The sequence below is a fragment of the Aquarana catesbeiana genome, linkage group LG05 (genome assembly GCF_042186555.1).
Source record: "Aquarana catesbeiana isolate 2022-GZ linkage group LG05, ASM4218655v1, whole genome shotgun sequence".
Classification (NCBI taxonomy): Eukaryota; Metazoa; Chordata; class Amphibia; order Anura; family Ranidae; genus Aquarana; species Aquarana catesbeiana.
Window position 1 is genome coordinate 499,163,594 of NC_133328.1, and position 27,427 is coordinate 499,191,020.

General features: G+C 42.5%; 1 protein-coding gene across 2 annotated transcripts in view; it reads right to left on the minus strand.

Annotated features, from left to right (window-relative positions):
- PRKDC (protein kinase, DNA-activated, catalytic subunit) overlaps positions 1-27,427 on the minus strand; it is a 712,087-nt gene that overhangs the window by 18,167 nt on the left and 666,493 nt on the right. Inside the window, exons 85-86 of one of the 2 annotated variants that reach the window (XR_012244521.1) lie at positions 9,465-9,604; positions 8,163-8,275 (exon numbers count right to left, since the gene is read on the minus strand). Coding sequence is in view for 1 of the 2 variants with exons in the window: in XM_073631567.1 (XP_073487668.1) it covers positions 9,465-9,604 (140 nt within the window). In the remaining variant the exon portion in view is untranslated. The remainder of the gene's footprint in view (positions 1-8,162; positions 8,276-9,464; positions 9,605-27,427) is intronic. The other variant, XM_073631567.1, reaches the window with a different exon arrangement.

Genomic DNA, 27,427 nt, shown 5'->3' on the forward strand with positions numbered 1-27,427 from the left:
CAATGTATGTGTCCATGTGTGAGGCTTGGGATTGCTCCAGAGCCATCACCCGCCGCGTCAGGTTGGAGAGAGAAGTTTCTCCCCAGGTGATCCTATCTGAGAGTTCTTGTACCTCATCTCGCACCTCTTGAATGTCCCTCTGGTGCATCTCTATGCAGAGGATTAGAGCCTCAATCTCCGTTTTGGTGGGGCGGGGCTGTAGTAAGGAGCGAATATCCTGGTCTAACTGACCAGACAGCGGAGAATGCAGGGGGGCCGATGAGTCAGTTCGGAAGGCCGCCGGGGTCCTCGGGAGGTAGGCAGTTGGGGCCGAAGAGCTGGGGAATGGAGGCTGTGAGTAGGAAACTTGGGCTTCTTGTGTAGAGCGACGTGCAGCCGCCATTGTAGCGCTAGGGGATAACCGCTGGAGCTGCGAAAAAAAGTGTTGAATGTCATTCCTGGAAAGATTGGAAGGGGTCACCTTAGTCGTTGCTCTTGTTCTGGATCTTTTTACCGAGCACATGCCGGTGATAGCAGGTTGAAAAGCTGAGGTAGGCAAGGGGAGGCCAGGAGCTCACCGAATATGCGACTTTACTCAGCCATGTCCAGGTCACACCCCCTCCCAGAGGTTGTCTTTGAGAAATAGACATATGAGTGCTGCCAGCAGAGGTTGAAGGGGTGGGGGGTCAGCCTGTCAGTGCTCAGAGCATACGCCATACACTGCATCAAATTGGTCTGCATGGCTGTCATCCCATAAGGAAGCATCTTCTAAAGATGATGCACAAGAAAGCCCGCAAACAGCTTGCTGAAGAGAAGCAGACTAAGGACATGGATTACTGGAACCATGTCCGGTGGTCCGATGAGACCAAGATTAACGTGTTTGGTTCAAATAGTATCAATGTGTGGCAGCAACCAGGTGAGGAGTACAAAGACAAGTGTGTCTTGCCCACAGTCAAGCATGGTGGTGGGAGTGTCATGGTGTGGGGCTGTATGAGTGCTGCCGGCACTGGGGAGCTATAGTTCATTGAGGGAACCATGAATGCCAACATGTACTGTGACATACTGAAACAGAGCATGATCCCCTGGTTAGGCTCTGATGAAGAAAGAATGCCTTCAAAACGTGTCAGCCAGTAGTGGTTCGTATGTATACTCTCCAGGACTCAGAGTCTGCAATCAGTAGACGGACTGCCATATGTCAAAGACCTTTTTAAGCGTGATTGTCTCCTACTTTTGTGAGTAGTTTTCAATATATTTTCTGAATAAATGTACCAAAAGATAATGCTCTAGGCTGGTGTGCCCTCTTTTCTTTGTGTCCATGATTCCCTCCCTTCACAGACTGGGCCGCAAGGCAGTATTCCAACACAACAACCCCAAACACACCTCCAAGATCACCACTGCCTTGCTAAAGAAGCTAAGCGTAAAGGCGAAGGCCTGGCCCAGCATGTCTCCAGACCTAAACCCTATTGAGCATCTGTGGGGCAGCCTCAAATGGAAGGTGGAGAAGTGCAAGGTTTCTAACATCCACCAGCTCCATGATGTTGCCATGGAGGAATGGAAGAGGACTACAGTGGCAACCTGTGAAGTTCTGGTGAACTCCATACCCAAGAGGGTCAAGGCAGTGCCTGAAAATATTAGTGGCCACACAGAATATTGACACTTTGGGCTCAATTTGGACATTTTCACTTCAGGGGTGTACTCACTTTTGTTGCCAGCAGTTTAGAGATTAATGGCTGTGTGTTGAGTTATTTTGAGGGGACAGCAAATTTACACTGTTAGACCCCTTTCACACTGGGGCCATTACTTTTAGCGGCACTTTACCATCGTTTTAGCGGCGCTTTTCAGCAGCTAGCTAGGCACTTTTAACCCCTGCTAGCGGCCGAACATAGGGTTAAAAGTGCCTGTGTTGCAGCACTGCCAACGCTTCGGCAGGGCTGTTCATTCATTTCGATGGGCAGGGCGTTTTGGGAGCAGTGTACAAACTGCCCCAAAGATGCTGCTTGCAAATTTTTTTTCCCGTCCTGCAAGCACACCAAGTGTGAAAGCACTCGGGCTTTCACACTGGGGAGACATGAGAAGCGGCTTTCAGCCTGAAAAGCACCTCAGTGTGAAAGGGGTCTTATACAAGCTGTACACTCATTACTTTACATTGTAGTAAAGTGTAATCTCTTCAGTGGTGTCACATGAAAAGATATAATAAACTATTTACAAAAATGTGAGGGGTGTACTCACTTTTGTGAGATACTGTACGTACATATCAAATTGTTGTTGAGATCTATGAAGAGAAGTATTTTTCAGATGTTATAAGTCTTGGTGAACAAATGTGTCTTGAATCTGCTTTTAAAAAACAACCAGCGAGGTTGCTTTCCAGACAGTGGATTGCCGCTTCATTGTGGGTGCCGTATGACAGAGTGCATGAGATTTAAAAGATTTTAAGATGACTACATGTAACTTTCTTTTCTCTGGGGAACATTGGAAGGAGCGTGTGGGAGTATACTGTATAACTGTTCAATATGTGGACAAGCGTGTCTAATTTTTTTTTATTCTGAAACCAGATCAAAACTTGTCAAAGACCTATTTGACAGCCAGGCTTCCACCCCGTTAGTGACTGCCATTTCAGATTTCCTAAAAAGGTAGGTTTTTTTTTCTAATCAATGGCCTTATAGTAGTTTTTCTAAATTGGTGTGAGAAAATCCCTTTAAGAGAACAATTTTTTGGACCGCTGGACTAATAATGTGCCTAATGCATGCGAATAGTAGGCCTGTCAGACCAGAGGTCAAGTTTAATATGATTAGCACAGTTTCTTCACCATCAGTACTATCAAATGTTATCTAAAGACTTGTTGATATGAAGTTTGTAGTAATGGACCTTGGGCGGTCTGCTGATTTTTCAGACATTTGATGATTGAGGTAAAGGGGACAACTTCCCAAAAACGTATTAGTGCGCATAGACCACAATGTGAAGTAGCACTGGAGGGCGGGAAAATCTCCAGATTGGCTTAGCGGCTGTTCAACCTATGGTATGGTATCCTCTCTGACTCTGAAACGGTCAGGTATTCCCTTCTGTGATCTCTGGCCCGGGCGGCAGACAGAGGAGAATGGCTGCTTAGCACTTTCTTGCCTAAAATTCCCATACTTCTGTGAGTGAATTTTACTAGGTTTAATAAATTCTCATATGTGTTTTAATCTACTACATTATTGACTTTGTCTGGGCTGTGTTTCTCTGTTCTTATCTTTGTAAATTCATAGATCTTGGGTCATAGGCTGCTACCTTCAGGTAACTGGACACGCCCCCAGGCGTACTCTTTCTATAGTGTGTATATTTGACAGCTTATAAGAAAAAGCATAAGTAGGGACTGTACTAAAATGGTGTACCATTAAAGCTTTTAGGTCTTAAAAAAACGTGTGTAAAAACATTGTAAAAGTTATATAGGCAGGTAAAACTATAAAGTTATAGTAACCAGCACTGCTAAATGTGGTCTGGGCAACAAGTTATCAATTATGTCTGATCAGGAAAGAATTAAAATTAACCCAAAGGATAGTATACTATTTCCCAAAGAAAAGTATGAGAGCTGCAATTGCTGACTATAAAAGAGCAAAGCTGTCAATCTATATCCTGGCTCCACTACTTCATGAGTGACTGACCTGAATCAAGTATACAGAATGGGACTTCAGACTTCACTGGTTGCATGCTTGCCCCAGGTCAATGACTTACTGGAGTAGTGAAGCCAGGATCAGGAAGGCAGCTGCACAGTCTGCACTACCAGTCAGCAATCACAGCTCATATTTTTCTATCCTTGCAGGGTCGCTAACTGCCCAGACAGAGGCAGACATTTTATCATGGCTGAGGGCAGACCTATCTGCAGTAGATATGGCCATCCAAGGTGATCTGATAGAGGTCAAACACCCCTATTGTGTATGGGTCAATGGATGGGACAAGGAATGCGGTCATATGAGAACCTTTACATGTACCACCTCATCTTCCATAGGCAGCAGGCATAAGGCCAATCATTGTGCACTCACTACTTTACATTGTAGCAAAGTGTCATTTCTTCAGTGTTGTCACATGAAAAGATATAATAAAATATTTACAAAAATTTAGGAGGTGTACTCATACTGTAGATCACTAGGGAGAGAAGCCCTATAGAAATATTATTAGAAACCAGTCAGAGTGGTTCCTGAATGGTAATGTGAGACCGAATTAGGAGTCTGCAATAACATATTTACAAAAATATGTGATGAGAGAGAATATTTTTTTTTTTTTTTGTTTTAACTTGGCAGGGCTATTTCTGTTTTAACTACAAAGATGTGCTTGGCCTGACTGCAGTATTTATCACTTCCCTGTATTCTGCACTACATTCTGACTCCAAGTTCAATTATCCTTGTCTCTCACATTTCCCTCTGTGCTTTCCTACTCTGTCACCTCTGGTGACTGCTGTCAGAAAAAAGGTTCAGGGCCTGGAAGTCCCCATTCCCAAATGGCACACCTCTACACCAGGCCTAAAACTCCCTCTGCTCTACCCTTGCACCCCTCTTCTGAGTGCCAACACATTGCAGACTTCTACATAGCACTTCTCTACCAACTTTCTGTTAACTTCCCACACCTTGCATACATCTCCCTTCTATGTCTATAAGCCTGTACTCTTAGTGGCACTCTCATATTGGTTTCTCCTAATTTTCATAAATCCTTTGCTTCCTGCCTACATATAGCACAACTCTCCATAAACCCTCACTCACATTTTCCCAGCTCCTTGTCACCAATGTTTTGCTCACAAATCACAAACCTGTGCCCACCACCCCTCTACCACCCTCTGTCAGGTCCCTAAGCAATATGCAGGGACCCCATGGGATAGCTCAGGGGGGCCGCATAACTCTATCCCCTTCTCTTGCTTCTAATTGTAGGTTGCTACTGACTACAGCAAAAGTTAATTTGCACAGCAACAAGCAACAGATTGGGCAGAATTGGCGGGCAACAAAAGCCCGTGCTGCAGGAGCAGTTAAAAGGAGCGCATCTGGCATTAATCACCGCCCTCAAAACAGGATCTTTACTCGGCTGGAAGATGAAGCGCAGTACTCCAGAGAGACTGGGAAAGCCTGCTCCGCCGACTCATTGAAAAGTCCAAAACCTTGGGAGGTGAGGAGTGGCTTCTGCATTGCCTAGAGGAGGGGCACAGCTCTGCTCTGCCCAAAGGGATGGAAAGCTCAACCCCATTAAAGATGGAGGAGACAGCCGCTGGCATGCGCAGTCCATGCCGACAAATGGGAAATAAGAGAAATAAACAGCGAGTGGATGCTTCTCCCCAGCCTGAAGAATATGAGAGTGTTTGCAGCATTCCTTACAGAAGCGCACTCCGTACTACCAAAGGTAATGCTACTCAGCCAGCTTCGGCAGCTGCTAGCAGTGGGCAAGCTTTGCTAGCTTCCTATGGTGGTGAGATACTCTCCAATACTAATATCTCTAAATTAAATCTTATTGTAAATTTGTTATCCAGTATTCTGAAAAGTTTAAAGGGGGACAGACGTTTGGTGCTATTATTGTGAATGGGTCTGAAGGGGCACAGAATTCTGGTGCTGTGAATACTATCGTGAATGATACTAATGGTACAGGAGCACAGTCTCATGGTGCTAATGGTTTTCCTTACTCTGTTAACAGTATGTTGCAATAATATTTTATGGATGATGTGGGTTCAGTTTGGAAGAAATTATCAGATTCTGCTCCCAATGGCAATTATATTGATTCTGGTACAAATTTTATGGCTAGAATCCTTGCTAATGTCTCAAAAAACCATGACCCCTCCGTGGCTTTTAAACCCTCTCAGTCTGTAATAGGTGAAGCCTCTTTTAAAGAAGTCATGCCATGTGAGATTTCACCTTTGGGCTTTCACCTGGCAAGCTCGGTCAAGGAAAAAATATGAGGGGAGAATTTGCCGATATTCTGTCCTTATTACCCGCATCTAAAGAATTCCTGTCAAAATGTGACAGAAAAGCTGAGGATGGGACAGAGAAGGGCAGGAGCAGGGCTATCCCAAAAACTTTTCAAAATTGGCTTCAGGCGTTTTGCATTTACACAGTAGTTCTATAAGAGCATTTTCTTGAGAAATGCTCAGGCTTATTTCAGCACTTAGAAATAATAGCAAAATTGGCTTCAGGCGTTTTGCATTTACGCAGTAGTTCTATAAGAGCATTTTCTTGAGAAATGCTCAGGCTTATTTCAGCACTTAGAAATAATAGCAGAAGCCTTTTGACGGCACAACTTGGTTCACATACGATGAGAATTTCAGTCAAAAATTGGCTGTGGACCCCTTGCTATGCTGGGGATCTAAATATGTAGGTTTATGGCTGAACCTCATGTTGTTACCACAAAAGCCTCAACTTACCCCAAGAACAATATCTAGCCCACAGAACTCTTTTCGTAAAGGGTTCTGTTTTGCCTTCAATGAAGGGCAATGCAAGTTCCTATCAAATAGCAGATATAAACACAAGTGTTCTTACTGTAATGAAAACCATCCCGCTGGCAGATGCTTTTGTAAAGCATCAGCCGCAGCAATTCAGTCACAGCCACAGCAGGTTCTTTAGAAAAGCCAAGACTCCAGTGAACCTAACAAAAATGCTGCCATGGTTAGATCACTACCCAGATCGCAAGATGGCGGATCTCTTAGCTAGTGGCTTCAAGGATGTTTTTTTGGTTCCTTCTGTAAAGGCTGTTATATGGTCAGAAACCTATGTTCTAATTATGTGTACTCTAATATTGTTAAAGAGAAACTTAAAGGAAGAATAGCTGGCCCATTCCTTTCCCCCACTTTTCACAAACTTTTGGCTCTCCCCTTTAGGCATAGTTCCCAAAAAAGAGCCAGGAAGCTTCCGACTCATTCACCACTTGACCTATCCAGCAGATAATTCACTTAATGATGAGGTCACGGACATTGAAGCCTCAGTTTCTTATGCATCATTTGATGAAGCCCTTTCTTTAGCAAGGCACTTTGGTAGATTTTCATTGCTAGCAAAAGCTGACATCAAATCAGCCTTCCGATTACTACCAGTGCACCTGCAAGGTTTCAATTCCCTGGGGTTTTCATTTTCAAGGCCGGTTTTATTTTGATAAATCATGTTTTCATTTTGAGGCTCTTTCTACATTCTTACATTGGTTATTATCAGAAAGTTATCCTGCAGGAGGATTCCTTCATTACTTAGATGATTTCTTGATTGTGGGCCCACCCGACTCTACTATATGTCAGGAATCTCTTGACAAATGTATTAATATTTGCAATACCTTTGGTGTGTCACTTGCGCAGGAGAAAACAGTTTTTCTACAACCACTATTGAATTTTTAGGCATCACAATTGACTCTTCTTTGATTGAATTTAGATGGCCAATTGAGAAGCTACAAAGAATAACAGCGATAATTTCAGTCTTTGTGTCTAAACGTAAAGTATTCCTAAAAGAGCTCCAATCACTATTGGGTCTTTTTGCAGCCAGAGTTATCCCAGTAGCCAGAATCCTTTCTAGGTGGTTTGCTCTAGCCACTAAAGGCTTAAAGAACCCTTTCTCGCATGTTTCCATCTCTAGAAGCATTAAGACTTAAAGGTTTGGGATACTTTCTTAGGTAATTTTAATGGGACAATCATTTGGCAAAAGGAATTTACAGAAGATTTTCAGTTAAAAAAGTTTACAGGTGCCTCCGGTTTTGGAGCATATCTAGATGGCCAATGATGTGCATTTGATAGGCACCCAAATTGGATGCAGCCAGACATCTTGCATAACTTATTACTCCTTGAGTTATTCCCGGGAATATTAGCAGTAGTGGTCTGGAAAGATAAATATGAAATGCAGCACTTAGGGAACACAAACCCCCCAGGATCACCCTTAGTAGTAAGTATTCAACTGGTGAATCATAAATAGTGAGGGGAGTAGTATGCAAATAAACACAGAGTGATAAGTGCATAAATGATGCCAAAAGGACTCATACTGAAAATACATGTGAAAACAAAACACAAGCTAAAAATAGTGATGAGTCTGTGATGGACAAAGAGCACATCTATGAGCTCCTCTATATGGTGCTGTATAGTCTATTAAGGAAAGTGTTGAAAGATATTTCTTCTGATGATGGTAAGTATGAGAAAGCAGACTTCTCCATGCAGCAATCAAAAGGTGTACATATAGGACGACAGAGGTTATGGATACTCTTACCCCAAAGCGTGAACACATACGCCGTGCGGCGGTGGGTCAAACAGGCATCAGACAGACGTTTCCAACAGGCTTTCCAACTGGGACCTTTGTGGTACGATGGTGTGTACCCGCATCTGCATAAAAAAAAAAAGGATGGATGGTAGATGTTTCACACCAGGGACTTCAGCTGGCAGGTGTACATAGTCCTCAAACCGACATCCAGCTGACAAGTGTCTGTAGTCCTCAAACCGACATCCAATCAGCAGAACAAATCATGAGGAAAAAGAAGGGAAAGAAAAGGGCCTCCACATAGTGCAGATGAATCCAAGATAAAAAATATTTATTCGATAAAAAACCAAAGGTAAAAAACGTCATCAATCACGATGCGTACATGAAGTGATCACACAAAATAAAAAGAACAGCATGGTATAAAAAGCACAACAGGCTATGAACCACTGTATGGCGTGTGTGTCCATGCTTTGGGGTAAGAGTATCCATTCCCTCTGTTATCCTATATGTACACCTTTTGATTGCTGCACGGAGAAGTCTGCTTTCTCATACTTACCATCATCAGAAGAAATATCTTTCAACATATATATGAGTCCTTTGGCATCATTTATGCACTTATCACTCAGTGTTTATTTGCATACTACTCCTCTCACTATTTATGATTCAGCAGTTGAATACTTACTCCTAAGGGTGATCCTGGGGGGGTTTGTGTTCCCTAAGCGCTGCATTTTATATTTTTATGTTCGTGCACAATTTATCACGTTGTTGATGCTGGCTGCTGATTTGTATGATTTTTCTTTTTTTTTGTGATTCACTAGTAGCGCAACTTTTTCACATATTTTTTGTCAGTCTGGAGGTTGAGTTCTACTCAACCTTTGTACTTCTAAATCCCTAACTTTAAAGCTACTTTCACACTGGGGCATTGGGGGCGTCGGTGGTAAAGCACCGTCGTTTTTGCAGAGGTTTTCGGGCGCTAGCGGAGCGCTTTTAACCCCCCACTAGATTTTACCGTTTTTCCAGCTCACCGCTCCAGTGTGAAAGCCCTTGTGCTTTCACATTGTAGTGAGAGGAGAAGCTCTTTCAAGGCGCTTTGCAGGCGCTATTTTTAGCGCTATAGCGCCTGTAATGCGCCTCAGTGTGAAAGCAGCCTAAGGCTCACTTTTGCTAGTCACAAATACGGTATTGTAAAAAGGAGCTACAGTACATTATGGTAAACTAAAGGTAAACTAAGGGGGTGGGAAGGAAGAGCTAGAATACTCATCTGGAGTAATTTGAATATAAAATACTTTGTTTATACACACTTTAAGTACTTACCACGTGATTTCCCTTGGATTTACACCGCCTAATTTTCGTCTTGCGCAGTTAATTTTCTGCACAGGATACCAACCCTGTGATGTGGTGTTTATGTCCTTACGCCACTCTCCTCCTTTTTTCATCTGCTTTGTCTCAAGATTCTGAGTAGAAACAAATACAAATAGAGAGTATATTTTAAAAATCCTAACATTTTAACCACTTGAGCTCTGGAAGGTTTTACCCCCTTCATGACCGGAGCATTTCTTGCTATTCAGCACTGTGTGCTAATTTATTTAGCAATTGTGCAGTCATGCAACATTGTACACAAATGTAATGCCTTTTTTCCTTTTTTATAAGTGATCACATTCCCTCTGCTCTCAGCTGCATAAGTAATGGTGTACAGTAGGGGGCGCTAGAGACCTGAAAACATATGTATCTGCCAATAGATACACACACTAACTATATCAACCACAGTGGATTAAATAGTGCTGTTTGTGCTAAACTGAAATTATATCAAATACATAGTTTATAATAAAAATGAATATAAAGAATGAAGTGAAAAGTGATATTAAAATCAACAAAATTCTTAGTGCAAGTGTGATAAATGAAATTGTGATGTTTGATTGTCCCAATCCATTAGAAAGATCAGAGCAAACAGTTGAAACCAACATCAAAGCAGACACATGGATCCTCAAAGATGCAACAATTCTTGCGATGATATAAAGATTCCGTCACCCAAGAGGAAAAAACACCTGAAGATAATAGATATCTGCTTACCAGATACCAATGACTTCTTTAACTAAAAAGAAAGTCATTAGTGCTTGTACAGGATTGTGCCTGTTCACATGAAGGCTGGAAGGCTGGATGGTACTTTAGGCATAGATCCCTCCCGTTCCATTCATTCAGGATAGGAAATATGAGAAACAAAAGGGAATCTCCATAGCGTAAAACCGTTTAATGTATAAAAATAGAGAACAATAAAATAGCCAATTGGCCTCTTACATTGATCGGTGCCTACCCGGCACTGGGACTGCTAGCATGTCAGGGTGAATGGAGTCAGGAACCCTTCGCATCACATCGCACATGCGGCGTGCGTTCCACCCCGTGCGTCTAGCTAACCAGATGATCCGGAAGTAGGTGGGACGATTCTGGACATGTGACCACGTACCGCTCCGACGTACGTTTCGTTTGTGAACGTCTTCAGGGAAGCGTCTTCCCTGAAGACGTAAACAAACGAAACGTACGTCGGAGCGGTACGTGGTCACATGTCCAGAATCGTCCCACCTACTTCCGGATCATCTGGTTAGCTAGACGCACGGGGTGGAACGCACGCCGCATGTGCGATGTGATGCGAAGGGTTCCTGACTCCATTCACCCTGACATGCTAGCAGTCCCAGTGCCGGGTAGGCACCGATCAATGTAAGAGGCCAATTGGCTATTTTATTGTTCTCTATTTTTATACATTAAACGGTTTTACGCTATGGAGATTCCCTTTTGTTTCTCATATTTCCTATCCTGAATGAATGGGACGGGAGGGATCTATGCCTAAAGTACCATCCAGCCTTCCAGCCTTCATGTGAACAGGCACAATCCTGTACAAGCACTAATGACTTTCTTTTTAGTTAAAGAAGTCATTGGTATCTGGTAAGCAGATATCTATTATCTTCAGGTGTTTTTTCCTCTTGGGTGACGGAATCTTTATATCATCACAAGAATTGTTGCATCTTTGAGGATCCATGTGTCTGCTTTGATGTTGGTTTCAACTGTTTGCTCTGATCTTTCTAATGGATTGGGACAATCAAACATCACGATTTCATTTATCACACTTGCACTAAGAATTTTGTTGATTTTAATATCACTTTTCACTTCATTCTTTATATTCATTTTTATTTTAAACTATGCATTTGATATAATTTCAGTTTAGCACAAACAGCACTATTTAATCCACTGTGGTTGATATAGTTAGTGTGTGTATCTATTGGCAGATACATATGTTTTCAGGTCTCTAGCGCCCCCTACTGTACACCATTACTTATTTGATTGTTTCATTCAAATTAGGGGAGCAGCTTGTATTTGTGACTTTTTGTGTTTTTTTGTGTGTTTTTTTACACTTACCATATTTATTTATTAATTTTTCCATATTTATTATCACGGGCGCGAAAGTATTGTCTATTTATTTCTCAGCTGCATAAGAGCTGGGGGGAGCAGAATTAGCAGCACACTGAGCTTCCTGGTGAATAGCTGTGCAGCGGGAGCGTGTCAGGACAAGTCTTATAATTGGAGATGAGCACAGCGAGCTCCCAGCATAGCTAGAGAACTGGCCACGGTGTGCTCTCCTGCTTAGTGTGGTCGGTGTTTAATAGGAAAGCAAAGGGACTGGCAGGAACACCAGGGATTTCACACAAATGAAGCAATACATAGAGAACAGGATACTATATCATACAAGTACATGGTACAGCAGGCACATATCAGGAATATGAAGCGTCGGGGTAACAAACGCTTTAACAGTGTGCCTATCAGTGTGTAATGTATGCTGCTTTGAACTTACTCTCTGTTTTTTTCTCCCTGCTTTGCAAGAAGAAGAAAAAGCCAGATCACAATTCTCTGTACAGAGAGTTCAGTGTTTTTATAAAAACAGATCTCTGTGTGTGAGCACGGGGCATCAGGTCTTCGAACCCAGAAGAAAGGCTGCAATGCACAAGTACATTGCCCAGGCTGAACCTGCCATCCACTCATAGTATAACTACTGTGGGCAGGCGGCAAGCAGGTAAAGTGATGCAAAACAGCAAAGCGAAGTAATAGGATTTTTATAACAGCTTACCTGTAAAATCCTTTTCTTGGAGTACATCATAGGACACAGAGCCTCAAGTAATTACTTGGTGGGTTATGGGCCTACCTTCAGGTGTTGACACTGGTATAACCAATACAGGAAGTTGACTCCCCTATATAACCCCTCCTCCTTCCAGGAGTCCTCAGTTTTTGTAGCCAAGCAATATAAGAAATATACTATCACCCCATAAAACAGAGGGGAGAGAGCTCTGTGTCCTATGATGTACTCCAAGAAAAGGATTTTACAGATAAGCTGTTATAAAAATCCTATTTTCTTTATCGTACATCATAGGACACCGAGCCTCAAGTAATTACTTGGTGGGATGTCCCAAAGCAATGCTACTTGAGGGGAGGGAGACACAACCCGTAGGGCACCCCCAGACCTTGAGGAATTATACTGCTGCTTGCAGCACACTGCGCCCGAAGGCGATATCCTCATTCCATTTTACATCTACTTGATAAAATTTTGTAAATGTATGCTCTGAAGACCAAGTTGCGGCCTTGCAGATCTGAGACATGGAGGCCTGGTGATGCACTGCCCAAGAAACACCAACCGCTCTGGTAGAGTGTGCCTTAACTTGAAAAGGGGGAACTTGTAGAAAGGCAAGAATTCTGCCTCTAATACATCTCCGAGGGTGCCAACCCTCGGATTCACACCAGGAAACATAAGCTTTTCAGACTCTATAATATATAGCTCTAGAAGCTGGCTTCCTAGCATTAAAGTAGAAATAACTGCCCTGGAAAGCCCACGTATTTTCAGAATGTGGGTCTCAATAGCCAGGCCGTTAAATTTAGCATTCGTAAAGTAGGATGGAATATCGGCCCCTGTGAGAGCAGGTCTGGCCTTAGTGGAAGGGACCACAGATCCTCCACTGCTATCTTTACGACCTCTGCATACCATGACCTTCTGGGCCATGCTGGTGCTGCCAGAATTACCGGTTTTCTTTCCAGCTTGATCCTGCAAAGAAGTCAAGGCAGCAACTGAATAGGGGGAAATGCATAGATCAGTAAAAGCTGATCCCACAGTATCATCAACGCATCTGTTCTGCATGCGAATGGATCCTTTGTTGTGGACACAAAGTTGACTAACTTTATGTTGCACTGGATGCTAGAAGATCTACATCCGGAGTCCCCCATCCTTGACAAACAGCCCGAAACATGTCGGGGTGAATAGACCATTCCCCTGGGAATAATCTGCTGGCGGCACATGTAGTGCGCGTGCCAATTCTCTATTCCTGGAATGAAGACTGCCGATGCGCACGGAATATTTCTTTCTGCCCAAATTATAATATGGTTTAGTTCTCTCTGCACAGAGATTCTTGGTGCCCCTTTTGGTGATTGATATAGGCCCCAGCCGTGGCATTGACGGATTGGATCCTGTCGGGATAATCCCTTAACCTGGAAGTCCAGGCTTTTAGAGCCAGACGCACTGCCCGAATCTCTAGGATGTTGATGGGCAAGGCTCTTTCGGTTCTTGAACACTGTCCTTGGACAGTTGTCTTCTCTGTCATTACCAATTTCCAGAAAAGTGGTTTGAAGTATTTACCCTTTAGAACATTATTTAGTAACCACCAATTGAGGCTTTGGGACACCCTTGGGGACAGCCGCATTGGCAAGTCCAAAGCTTGGATCGTTTTGTTCCAAGAAAATAGAATACTGTTTTGCAACAGTCTCGAATGGAACTGGTCAAAGGGAACTGCTTCGAATGAAGCCACCATCCTTTCTAACAACCTCATGCAAAGGTGAATGGAGGGACCTTCTTTTGACCTGACCATCCGCACCAACTCTTTTATAGAGTGGTGTTTTTTTTTTTTTTTTTTTCTCGGCAAGAAGACCCTTTTTCTGGGCTGTATCTATGATCAGACCCAAATACTGCAGCCCTTTTTTAGCGATTTTAATGGAGACTTTACTAGGTTGAGAATGCAACCCAGACCTTTCCAGGTAACTGGTTGTAATGCGTATACCTTACTCCGAACAGTGATTGGTCTATTAGCAATAGATCGTCTAGGTATGCCAAGACTGTTTAAGCCGTGTGCCCTTGACTTGGCTACAAGTGGGGCTAGCACCTTTGTGAACACTCGAGGTGCTGTAGCTAGCCCGAAGAGCAAGGCTATAAACGGAAATACTGATGTTCTACTTCGAACCGCAGAAACCTTTGGTGAGCAGGAAATATATGGACATGCAGATATGCATCCCTGATGCCGAAAGGCGCCAGAAGTTTTCCTCCTTGCAGGATAGAAACTACTGACTTGTTCAACTCCATAGAAAGGAGCGGATCTTCAGGAGCTGATTTAGATTCTTTTAGATCTAGAATGGATCTGTTGAATTTCTGCGTGGCTTTGTACTTGTACAGGAAACGCATGAAAAAGGCAGTGAAGGTTCCAAGGAACCTAAGAAAAAACAGAACTATCAGCTGACTCTACTAGAGGTAGCTTGAAAGAGGCACAAATCATCTCTGTAAGAGGTTTGTACCAGCAATTTCTCAGATTGCGAGGCTGAAGTTCAACTCTAGTTGTCTCCTCTGCAGAGGAGTACTCGGTTTGCCTTTCTTCCCGATTACCTGAGCGTAATCCTTCAACCTCTACTCACTGTTCCCTTGATAAGGGGTCTCAGGTGGGGGAGGGGGATCTAACACGCTTCTCATCCTTGGATAGCGAATGCGATTAAAGTCGCTAATTTTCCTTCTAGGCCCTGCAGGGCGGAGGAAAAATGCATCTTCAATCATGTATACAGGGGCTGTATATTTTCTCCTCTTAGGCTCAGTTTCCACTATTGCAACCCCAAAGTTGCGTGATTTTACTGTGATCCTTTGCCGCCGAGAATACGTCGGGGCACGATTTTGATGCGACAGGAAACAATGCCTGTGTATTCTAGACGTTTATGGACCTCAAGTCGCATCAAAGTGGTACCAAAATAGTGCAGGGACTACCTTGAAGTCGCACAGATCTGAACAGTATTTCTTGGAAATCATGCCCTAGAGTCTGACGGTGGAGGCCGTCACCGCTGCCTAGAGGCAGCTGCCCCTGCGCAGGGGAAGGAATCTGTTTAAGTGACTTGTCCAAGGTCACAAGGAGCCAACATGAGGACGAGGTCCCACGTTTTTCAGGAAGCCTCCCATGGCTACGCTGGCCGTCAGAGTAATTAACCTGTGAGGAGTGGCTCCTTCACTAGTTAACGTCGACATGTGGATCTGAACCCATGTCTGTCAGGAAGTCTCCCATGGCTGCACTGGCATCAGAGTACTTAACCTGTGAGCTGTTGTGGCTTCACTTTAAATAAAAGGACATTTATACCTTCTACTGGACAAAAGAGCTTTACTGCTAGAAATCATTTGGATGTATTTCACCAAACCTTCCCCAATGAAAAGGGAAACTAGTCAGACACCCTTTTTTGCAAGATGCTTTGGCTGACCAACCCTTTTAACCACAGGGTCCTAAGCATGTGTTTTAGCACAAGCGCAAGGCTAGATGCCTGGTGGATAGGGTCTTTTATGGCATCTATGGCAAAACATAGTGCCATTGGTAGGAGGATTTTAACAAAAAAATTCCAACTCCTTATCTGTTGGATGCTTAAGCAATTATGCATCTTTATTGATGCTGGAAATTGCAGCGTCTACTGCTGGTACTTTCCAACCTTTGTGAATTTTTCCTCCATGATAGAGAACTGAGAAATTCTTTGGAGGCAAAAAAAAATGCTTATCCAGATGATCCCATTCAGCATAAATAAGCGCTGTAAAAGTTTTTTTTTTTTTTTTAAAACAAAGAAGGGACCTAGACTTTAAGCTTACTCTATTAGGACCATCTCTGTAAGAGTTTGTACCATCAATCTGTCAGATTGTGAGGTTGCATAAGGTTCATCAACTGTTGTTTCCTCCGCAGAGGAAAATTTGGCTTGTTTTTCCCCGTGATCACCTGAGGATAACACCTCACCCTGTGCCCACTGTTCCCTTGGAAAAAGGGGTTTGAGGTGGGGGATGGGGATCTAGCATGCTTCCTATCCTCTTGGATGGAGAATGCGATTAAAGCCGCTAATCTTCCTTCTAAGCCCAACAGGGCAGAGGAGAATGCATCTTCAGTCACATACACAGGGGCTGAAGTGTGAGAAGCAGTTGCATCACCAATTGCTTCCAACCATAAGGATCAGCCTTTGATGCTGAGTACCATAATATTTCCTGTGCTGGAAATGCCTGTTTACACACCTTTACATGCCCAGCGCTCCTGTGTCTCTTAGTGTGACAGACTTCTGTCTTCGGCATATGAACTGAGAGCGTCTGTGTTAAGCCTCAGGTGAGAACCTGATTACACATAAGTGTCAGCTGTTAACGCACCTCTCCAGGAGGAGGGGGGAGGGGAATTTTTATCAGCAGTGTTTGTTAAGCTCCTGGTTTTAAAGGAAGACTTCACTTTATACAAAAAAATGCAAATGGCTGGTTTTGTATGTTCATAAACTACTGCTGTAACCCCTTTAGATCCCTCAGAAGAGGAACACCATCTGTTCAATTAAGAACTCCCCTCTGGCTGCAGGCACCGCACCCGCTGCTATAGCCAGACAAAGATAGGTAAGTGTAATATACTCCCTCTAAAGGAGACATTTTAACAATATACATACATACACATTATATAATATATATATATATATATATATATATATATATATATATATATATATATATATATATATATATATATATATATATATAAAATATGTGTATTTTTTTGGAGAAAAAGGCATAGGTGGACTTTTTACAGTTCCTAGGCTTCTCCCCTTACCTTATCCTCGCTGCAGGATACTGCTGATTTAACAGACAGATCCAACTTTCACCCATCACGGCGGGCAGCGTAGTTAAAACTTCAAAGACTGGGGCCCTTTTTAATAGAGGTTCCGCTCCTTTGGACCTGTATAACACCCCTCAGGAACAACTTTAGGTAATATGAAAAACCAAAAAGAGTCCTGGTTCCTAGGGTCCAGCGCTCAAAGAGAAGCTTACAGGCAAAACCTCGTTCTTCAATGCAAGGCCCAGGTACCATCCTATGGCCTCAGTGGCGAGGATGGATCCGGTTGTGGAGGTTTTTTAAATCCAGCATGGATCCCTCCCTAGAGCTCCTCAGAGCACATCTTCACTCGTGTCTAACCTTAGACACTGGCGAAAAAACTGAGGACTCCTGGAAGGAGGAGGGGTTATATAGGGGAGTCAACTTCCTGTATTGGTTATACCAGTGTCAACACCTGAAGGTAGGCCCATAACCCACCAAGTAATTACTTGAGGCTCTGTGTCCTATGATGTACGATAAAGAAATGAGCATTTTATTTTACTACAGACAGAACCATAAGGGAATGTGTAACAAGATAAGGAGAATTTTATACATTTGACACTCTGTAATCCCTAAGACAGATATTCAAACTAAGGGTCATGAAAAAAACGTATTTTTCAAATTAAAAATCTCTTCATGCATGATGCCTTAAAAATGGATATAATATGATATATAAATGATATAATATTATATATAAATGATATATAATAAACCTGGTGCTGCGCTATACACTTACAAAAGTATAAATAGTGTCAGTTTTACATTAACCTTAATTACCAGTGCAAATTAGAGGTCGACCGATATTTGGCTTTTTTTACTTAATCGTCATCGGCCGATTGTGCTGATAAAAAAAGCCGATTCAGCGGGACTTGCAAATGACTTCTGTAATTGAAGTCAATTGCAAGTTGTCTGAGGTTTTCTTCTCTCCTCCTCTGGGCAGCCTGCCAAGTCTGATAAGAAGATACATTGTATCTCTTTCAGGTTCTTTTATCAATAGACTGAACTCCGTGGAGAAGTTTTCAGTTTAACCATTTAAAGACTAAATCTTTTCTGACACTTGTTGCTTACAAGTAAAAATCCTGTATTTTCTGCTATAAAATCACTTAGAACCCCCAAACATTATATATATATATTTTTTAGCAGAGACCCTAGGGAATAAAATAGCGGTTGTTGCAATATTTTATGTCACACGGTATTTGCGCAGTGGTCTTTCAAACGCAATTAAAAAAAAAAAAAAATACAGTAATGAAATTTAAAAAAAAAAAAAGCAGTAAAGTTAGCCCATTTTTTTTCGTCCAAAAGTTTTGATTACCTGTTTTTGTGTATTTAATATTTAAGATATAGTTATTTTTTTTAATCTAAATTCTACATACAAGTGAACTGATTGGAGGTTTGTTTTGTTTAATAAATGTTTAAATATAAAAAATTTTCTGTATCACTTAAGGCTGCTTTCACACTGGAGCGGGCATGCGTTGACGGTAAAATGCTGTTAATTTTAGCGGCGCTTTACCGTCATTTTAGCGGCGCTGCTAGTGGGGCGCTTATAACCCAGCTAGCGGCCGAAGAAGGGGTTAAATGCGCCCCTGAAGCGCTGCTGCCGAAACGCTTTGCAGGCGCTTCGGCAGCGGTGCGCATTAATTTCAATGGGCAGGAGTGGTGGAGGAGCGGTATACACCGCTCCAAAGATGCTGCTTGCAGGACTTTTTTTTAACATCCTGCCAGCGCATCGCCTCAGTGTGAAAGCACTCGAGCTTTCACACAGACTGCAGGGGGAGCCATTTTACAGGCGCTATTAGCCCAAAAGCGCCTGAAAAACGCCCCAGTGTGAAAGGGGTCTAACTGTTAGATTTTATGAGATGAAGGCAAAAAAAAAAAAAAAATCGGCCTAATATATCGGCCCAAAAAAATCGACATCATATATCGGCCATCGGCCACCGCGATTTCTAAATATCGGCTTTGGCATTGGCCAGAGAAAAACCCATATCGGTCGACCTCTAGTGCAAATCATACATTTTATGTGCAAAACAGTATATAGATAAATTAATTTATTTATAAATGCATACAATGCTTTGAATCTATAAGTGATGTACATCCATTAAGCAATGACTATTATTATGTCCAGTGTTCAGATGATGGCTCACATATACAACTACTATTAATGATACCACTTCTCAAATTACTTTGCTCCAGTTCATTATATTATACTTCCAAAATCAATCAGAGACCGTTTGGTCCACAGTGAATACCAGGGGACTGATAGGCGGGATCTTTGTAAATACCCTGGTACTTTTCAAAGTGGTGGTTGTCACTACTGCCAATATATGAGAACAGATCAGAAGGTGATACTACCTGATGGTAGCACTTTCAAACCACAGGCGTTCTGTACCTACTAACCTGTGAATATGGATGTTTCTATATTGGCAAGACCATACAAGAAATTTGGAAAAGGACATACCGCCACATGCTAAGTATGAAAACATGCCTAATTTACCCTTGGGTCATCCTGTGACGATTGTGCACGATGGAAAATTTCCTAAGATCATATGTTTTCTTATTCTAGATAGGATACACCCCACCTACCATTGTGGAAGATTGGAACAAAAAAGTACTCCAATGTGAGCAAAGGTGGATCTACAGGCTTGAGCCCACCGCTCCTCCCGGTTTAAATGAGGCCTTCAATGGCTTCATTTCCAGGAGTTTTGAAAAAGAAAAATAGTATTGTCTTGTAACTATGGAAGGTTCTGACCTTCACAATTCACTCCTTTCCTTTTGGACAGAACGTCACTTACATTACATAGTAGGTGAGGTTGAAAAAAGACAAGTCCAACCTGTGTGTGTGATTATATGTCAGTATTACATTGTATATCCCTTACGTTGCGGTCGTTCAGATGCTTATCTAATAGTTTCTTGAAACTATCGATGCCCCCTGCTGAGACCACCGCCTGTGGAAGGGAATTCCACATTCTTGCCGCTCTTACAGTAGAGAACCCTCTATGTAGTTTAAGGCTAAACCTCTTTTCTTCAAAATTTTAATGAGTGGCCTCCCTTCTGTGAAAAAGTTTTATCCCTATTGTGGGGCCACCAGTATGGTATTTGTATATTGAAATCATATCCCCTCTCAAGCGTCTCTTCTAAATAGAGAATAAGTTCAGTGTTGACAACCTTTCCTCATAATTAGTATCCTCCAGACCCTTTATTAGCTTTGTTGCACTTCTTTGTACTCGCTCCATTTCCAGTACATCCTTCCTGAGGACTGGTGCCCAGAACTGGACAGCATACTCTAGGAGTTGCTGGACCAGAGTCTTGTAGAGCGGGAGAATTATTGTTTTATCTCTGGAATTAATCCCTTTTTAATGCATGTCAATATTCTGTTTGCTTTGTTAGCAGCAGCTTGGCATTGCATGCCATTGCTGAGCCTATCATCTACTAGGACCCCCAAGTCCTTTTCCATCCTAGATTCCCCCTAGGGTATAGATTGCATTCATATGTTTGCCACCCAAATGTATTATTTTACATTTTTCTACATTGAACCTCATTTGCCATGTAGTTGCCCACGCCATTAATTTGTTCAGATCTTTTTGCCAGGTCTACACATCCTGCGGAGAAGTTATTGCCCTGCTTTGCTTAGTATCGTCCCCAAATACAGAGATTGAACTGTTTACCCCATCCTTGAGATCGTTTATGAACAAATTAAACAGGATTCCCAGCACAGAATCCTCGGGGACCCCACTACCCACCCCTGACCATTCCGAGTACTCCCCATTTATCACCACCCTCTGAACTCGCCCTTGTAGCCAGTTTTCAATCCATGTACTCAACCTATGGTCCATGCCAACGAACCTTATTTTGTACAGTAAATGTTTATGGGGAACTGTGTCAAATGCTTTTGCAAAACCCAGATTCACCATGTCTATGGGCCTTCCTTTATCTAGATGGCAACTCACCTCATAGAAGTTTAATAGATTGGTTTGGCAAGAACAATTCTTGATGAATCCATGCTGATTACTGCTAATGATACCGTTCTCATTACTAAAATCTTGTATATAGTCCTTTATCATCCCCTCCAAGAGTTTACATACTATTGATGTTAGGCTAACTGGTCTAATTCCCAGGGATGTATTTTGGGCCCTTTTTAAATATTGGTGCTACATTGGCTTTTCTCCAATCAGCTGGTATCATTCCAGTCAGTAGACTGTGAGCAAAAATTAGGAACAATGGTCTGGCAATTACTTGACAGAGTTTCCCAAGTACCCTCGAGTGCAAGCCATCTGGTCCCGGTGATTTATTAATGGTAAGTTTCCCAAGTCTAATTTTAATTTTGTCCTCTGTTAACCATGGAGGTGCTTCCTGTGATGTGTCGCAAGGATAAACACTGCAGTTTTGGTTACTGAAGCCCTCTGATTCCCTAGTGAAGACTGAGGAGAAGAATAAATTCAATACCTTCAACATCTCCCCATCCTTTGTAACCAGATGTCCTTCCTCATTCTTTATGGGGCCAATATGGTCTGTCCTCCCTTTTTTACTGTTTCCACACTTAAAGAATTTCTTGGGATTTTTTTTGCTTTCCTCCGCTATGTGTCTTTCATGTTCTATCTTAGCCATCCTTATTGCACCCTTACATTTCTTGTTGCATTCTTTATAAAGTATGAATGCTGATGATGATCCCTTAACCCTGTATTTTTTGAAAGCCTTCTCCTTTGCTTTTATATGCATTTTTACATTGGAGTTAAGCCATCCAGGACTTTTGTTCGCTCTTAAATTTATTACCAAATGGGATGCATTGGCTAATGCCCTTATTTAATATACTCTTAAAGCAAACCCATCTCTCCTTCGTGTTCTTTGTTCCTAAGATTTTATCCCAATTTATGCCTTCTAGCAAGGTTTGTAGTTTAGAGAAGTTGGCTCTTTTGAAATTCAGTGTCTTTGTATTCCCCTTTTGTTTCCTATTTGTGTGATTTATACTGATGCCAATTGACCTGCGATCGCTGTTACCTTAACTGCCCCGTATTTACACATCCATGATCAGGTCTGTATTGTTGGAAATCAGTAGATCCAGCAACTCTTTATTTCTAGTTGGTGCGTCTACCATCTGACCCATAAAATTGTCCTGCAAGACATTTAGGAATTGGCGAGCCTTAGATGAATGCGCGGTTCCCTCCGCCCAGTCTATGGCTGGATAATTAAAATCCCCCATTATAACACTTCCCATCCTTGCTGCTATCTGATGGGTAGCAGTTATCCGATAGAACACCGGCGAAGACGTGACCAGTGACGTCAACCTCCCCTTCTGGGTGGGGCTACGACGTGCGCCGCTCTTCCGGGGGACTAGGCCGGAACGCAGGCTGGCATGGCGGGATGTGTCCACCTTCCCCACGGGGGCGCCCTATAATTCCTCCTTATTTAAGGGAGTAATCTGGACTCTGGTGGGAAAAGCTTTCCCTCCAGAACAAGACCCTGGATGCATGATACACCACCATTTCTCACCAAGACTAGCATGTGGATGTGCTTCATATTTATAACCTTGGTAACTTTCATTTTATGGCTATTTGTTTTGGCCTTTTGCCTAACCTAAATAGTCTTTCATAACTGCCATGTATCATAAGCACCGCAGCTCTGAATAATGCATTCAATGTTTTTACTGGTGTGTTGTCACCATATTTGTACTATTGCCCCTTTAGTATCTTATTGACCCATGGAATTTTTCTCCATCCTTGCACCCTAAATAACATGTGCTGCTGTGGAGAATTCTATACTATATTTTGTCTGATTTAAAGCCCTACTGGACTAATATATGTAAATTGGATAGCACATGATTACCAGCTGCTATAGGCACTCCATCTTTTTCTGCTGGTTCAGATGAGCTGTGCTTTCCATTTCATATAATAAAAATCTTGATCCAGTATACCTCCCTTGATGTATATGTACAGTGCCTTGAAAAAGTATACATACCCCTTGAAATGTTCCACATTTTGCCATGGAGCGAAATACAGGGCAATCTTAGAATTAAACCTGTTAGAGTCTGCAAAAGACTTGAGACTGGGGCAGAGGTTCACCTTCCAGCAAGACAACGACCCTAAACATACATCCAGAGCTACAATAAAATGGTTTAGATCAAAGCATATTCATGTGTTAGAATGGCTCAGTCAAAGTCCAGACCTAAATCTAATTGAGAATCTGTGAACAGCAATTTTTAAGCCTTGCCACAGACGCTCTCCATCCAATCTGACAGAGCTTGAGCTATTTTGCAAAGAAGAATTGGCAAAAATTTCACTGTAGATGTGCAAAGCTGGTAGAGACACACCCAAAAAGACTTGCAGCTGTAACTGCAGTGAAAAGTGGTTCTACAAAGCATTGACTCAGGGGACCTGAATTCAAATGCATGCCACACTTTTCAGATATTTGTAAAAAGTGTTGAAAACCGTTTATCATTTTCCTTCCACTTCACAACTATGTGCACATTGTGTTGGTCTATCACATAAAATCCCAATAAAATACATTTACGGTTTTGGTTTTAACATGATAAAATGTGGAAAATTTCAAGGGGTATGAATATTTATTCAAGGCAATGTGTGTGTATACACACACACAGTATCTCACAAAAGTGCGTAGACCCCTCACATTTTTGTAAATTTTTTATTATATCTTTTCATGTGACAACACTGAATAAATTACACTTTGCTACAATGTAAAGTAGTGAGTGTACAGCTTGTATAACAGTGTACATTTGCTGTCCCCTCAAAATAACTCAACACATCCATTAATGTCTAAACCGCTGACAACAAAAGTGAGTACAGCCCTAAATGAAAATGCCCAAATTGGGCCCAATTAGCCATTTTCCCTCCCCAGTGTCATGTGACTCGTTAGTGTTACAAGGTCTCAGGTGTGAATGGGGAGCAGGTGTGTTAAATTTGATGTTATTGCTCTCACTCTCTCATGCTGGTCACTTGAAGTTCAACATGGCACCTCATGGCAAAGAACTCTCTGAGGATCTGAAAAAAATAATTGTTGCTCTACATAAACATGGCCTAGGCTATAAAAAGATTGCAAAGACCCTGAAACTGAGCTGCAGCATGGTGGCCAAGACCATACAGCAGTTTAACAGGACAGGTTTCATTCAGAACAGGCCTCGTCATGGTCGACCAAAGAAGTTGAGTGCATGTGCTCAGTGTCATATCAAGAGGTTGTCTTTGGGAAATAGATGTATGAGTGCTGCCAGCATTGCTGCAGAGGTTGAAGGGTTGGGGGGTCAGCCTGTCCGTGCTCAGTTCATACGCTGCACACAGCATCAAATTGGTCTGCATGGCTGTCGTCCCAGAAGGAAGTCTCTTTTAAAGATGATGCAAAAGAAAGCTCGCAAACAGTTTGCTGAAGACTAACAGACTAAGGACATGGATTACTGGAACCATGTCCTGTGGTCTGATGAGACCAAGATAAACTTAAAATTTGGTTCAGATGGTGTCAAATGTGTGTGGTGGCAACCAAGTGAGGAGTACAAAGACAAGTGTGTCTTGCCTACAGTCGAGCATGGTGGTGGGAGTGTCATGGTCTGGGGCTGCAATGAGAGCTACAGTTCATTGAGGGAACCATGAATGCCAACATGAACTGTGACACACTGAAGCAGAGCATGATCCCCTCCGTTCGGAGACTGGGCCGCAGGGCAGTATTCCAACATGATAACGACCCCAAACACACCTCCAAGACGACCACTGCCTTGCTAAAGAAGCTGATGGTAAAGGTGAAGGACTGGCCAAGCATGTCTCCAGGCGCCTAAACCCTATTGAGCATCTGTGGGGCATCCTCAAATGGAAGGTAGACGCGTGCACGGTCTCCAACATCCAACAGCTCCATGATGTTGCCATAGAGGAGTGGAAAAGCTTTCCAGTAGCAACCTGTAAAGCTCTGGTGAACTCCATGCCCAAGAGGGTTATGGCAGTGCTGGAAAATAATGATGGCCACACAATATTGACATTTTGGGCCCAATTTGGACATTTTCCCTTAGGGGTGAACTCACTTTTGTTGCCAGCGGTTTACACATTAATGGCTGTGTGTTGAGTTATTTTGAGGGGACAGCAAATTTACACTGTTATACAAGCTGTACACTCACTACTTTACATTGTAGCAAAGTGGCAAAGTGTCATGTCTTCAGTGTTTTCACGTGAAAAGATATAATAAAATATTTACAAAAATGTGAGGGTGTACTCACTTTTCTGAGATACTATATATATATATATATATATATATATATATATATATATATATATATATATATACCATGTTCATTCTATACATTTTTTTATGTGCTTACACCTCTGCATTTTTGGATCCTATTACTATGACATATTCATTCTTTTTTGCACTGCAATGTAATATTATCCACAATGTTATAGTATTTTTCATATTTCATTAGATACTACCTTATGGGAATCCTGCCCCAACAATGGCCTGCTTTTCTGGGCTGTCCTTGCCATGTCTTCCCAGGTATAGACATAGCCACTGCCCCCCTGGTATTTGGATGGACGCTGCTGCAAGTCTTTTAATCTTTTGGCTGTTACCATTTGTATACTGAACAGTATTGTAAGTAAGAGGAGGAAGAGATTGAGTGTTGTCACCCATATTTGTGATACTTGTGGTTACAGTTGTATGTTTACCGCTAGATTTCTCCTCAGTCCAACCTGCTTTACATAAACCCCTGATGAAAGGATGAGATCCTGAAACACGTCAAGTGCTTGTAGGGGACTACCAGTGGATAAATCACTGTTCAACCACATTTTGTCACGTATTGACAGTGTACAGTTTTGTTCTTGTATACCTCGTTTTTACTTTTTTAGTTTCATCAGCCATAACATTCTTTTAACCATTGTTCTCAAAACAATTTGTACTAAGACTTTTTAACAATAGATTTCTGTATTTTGATATACTATAAGCCTAAAAAACAGAGTTACTTACCGGTAACATCCTTTTCCAGGAGTCTTTCAGGACAGCACCATAGAGAGACCTTGGCTCCTCCCATCTCAGGAAACACCGCCTTAAACTTCAGAATTTAAGCCTCACCGTCCCGCCAGCCCCTCAGTTCTTCAAGAGTACCTCCAGCCAGCTGGGGAGACACAAGAACACGTCATAATAACTTTTATCTTACCTGACGTTCTCCTGCGATTAGTCCTTTAGTAATGTCCAATAAATTGGGTGGGTATCTGTGCTGTCCTGAAAGACTCCTGGAAAAAGATGTTACCGGTAAGTAACTCTGTTTTTCCCCATTTCGTCTTTCAGGACAGCACCATAGAGAGGATAAGCGAGTACCTTACCTTAGGGTGGGACTACTGCCTGCAAAACTTTACGACCAAAGGCCTGGTCTTTTGCTGACAGAAGATCCAATCTGTAGTGCTTCACGAATGTGTCAAACCTGGACCACGTTGCAGCCCTACAGATCTGCTCTGGAGACGCACCAGCCCACTCTGCCTGAGAAGTCGCCATTGCCCTGGTGGAATGTGCCCTAATGCCTTCCTGGGGCTCCACTCCCCTGACTACGTAAGCCTGAGTAATGGCTGACCTTACCCACCTGGCTATTGTACGCCTAGAGGCTTTGTAACCTTTCCTAGGCCCTGAAAACAATACAAAAAAGGAATCAGATTTCCTAAATGATTTTGTACTATCCAAGTACTGAAGGATGCACCTTCTAACGTCCAATTTATGAAAAATATGTTCTCTCACAGGGTTCAAACAGAAGGTAGGCAAAATAATTTCTTGGCCTCTATGAAAGCTCGAGGCCACCTTTGGCAAAAAGGCCGGATCGGTTCTAAAAATCACCCGGTCCGGAAACACCTGAAAAAAAGGTGTCCTAATAGAGAGGGCTTCCAGTTCACTCACTCTCCTTGCCGTAGTGATCGCCACCAAAAACACTGTTTTGAAAGTGATCAAATTTAACGTACAGGCCTCTAATGGCTCAAAAGGTTCCACCGCGAGGGCCTGTAAAACTAAAGAAAGATCCCATATTGGGAAGGGGGAGACTCTAACTGGTCTCCGCCTGCTTAAGGCTTTAAAAAACCTGACCGTTGCTAGCTGTTTTTCCAGAAAAACGCTCAAAGCGAATACCTGTCCTTTCAAGGTGCTAAGGGCTAACCCTTCATCTGCCCCTGCTTGCAGAAATTCTAATAGCGCTACGGAGCAGCGTACTTTCTGTGCACCAGCTACTGAAACATTTCCACACCTTTTGGTAGATAACTTGCGTTTCCTTTTTTCTGCAACTTAGGAGGGTTTTCACTAACTGATCTGAGAACCCCTTGCCCCTCAGCATTTCCTCCTCAGTAGCCAAGCTGCGAGGTTCCACCGCTCCACCTGAGGACAACA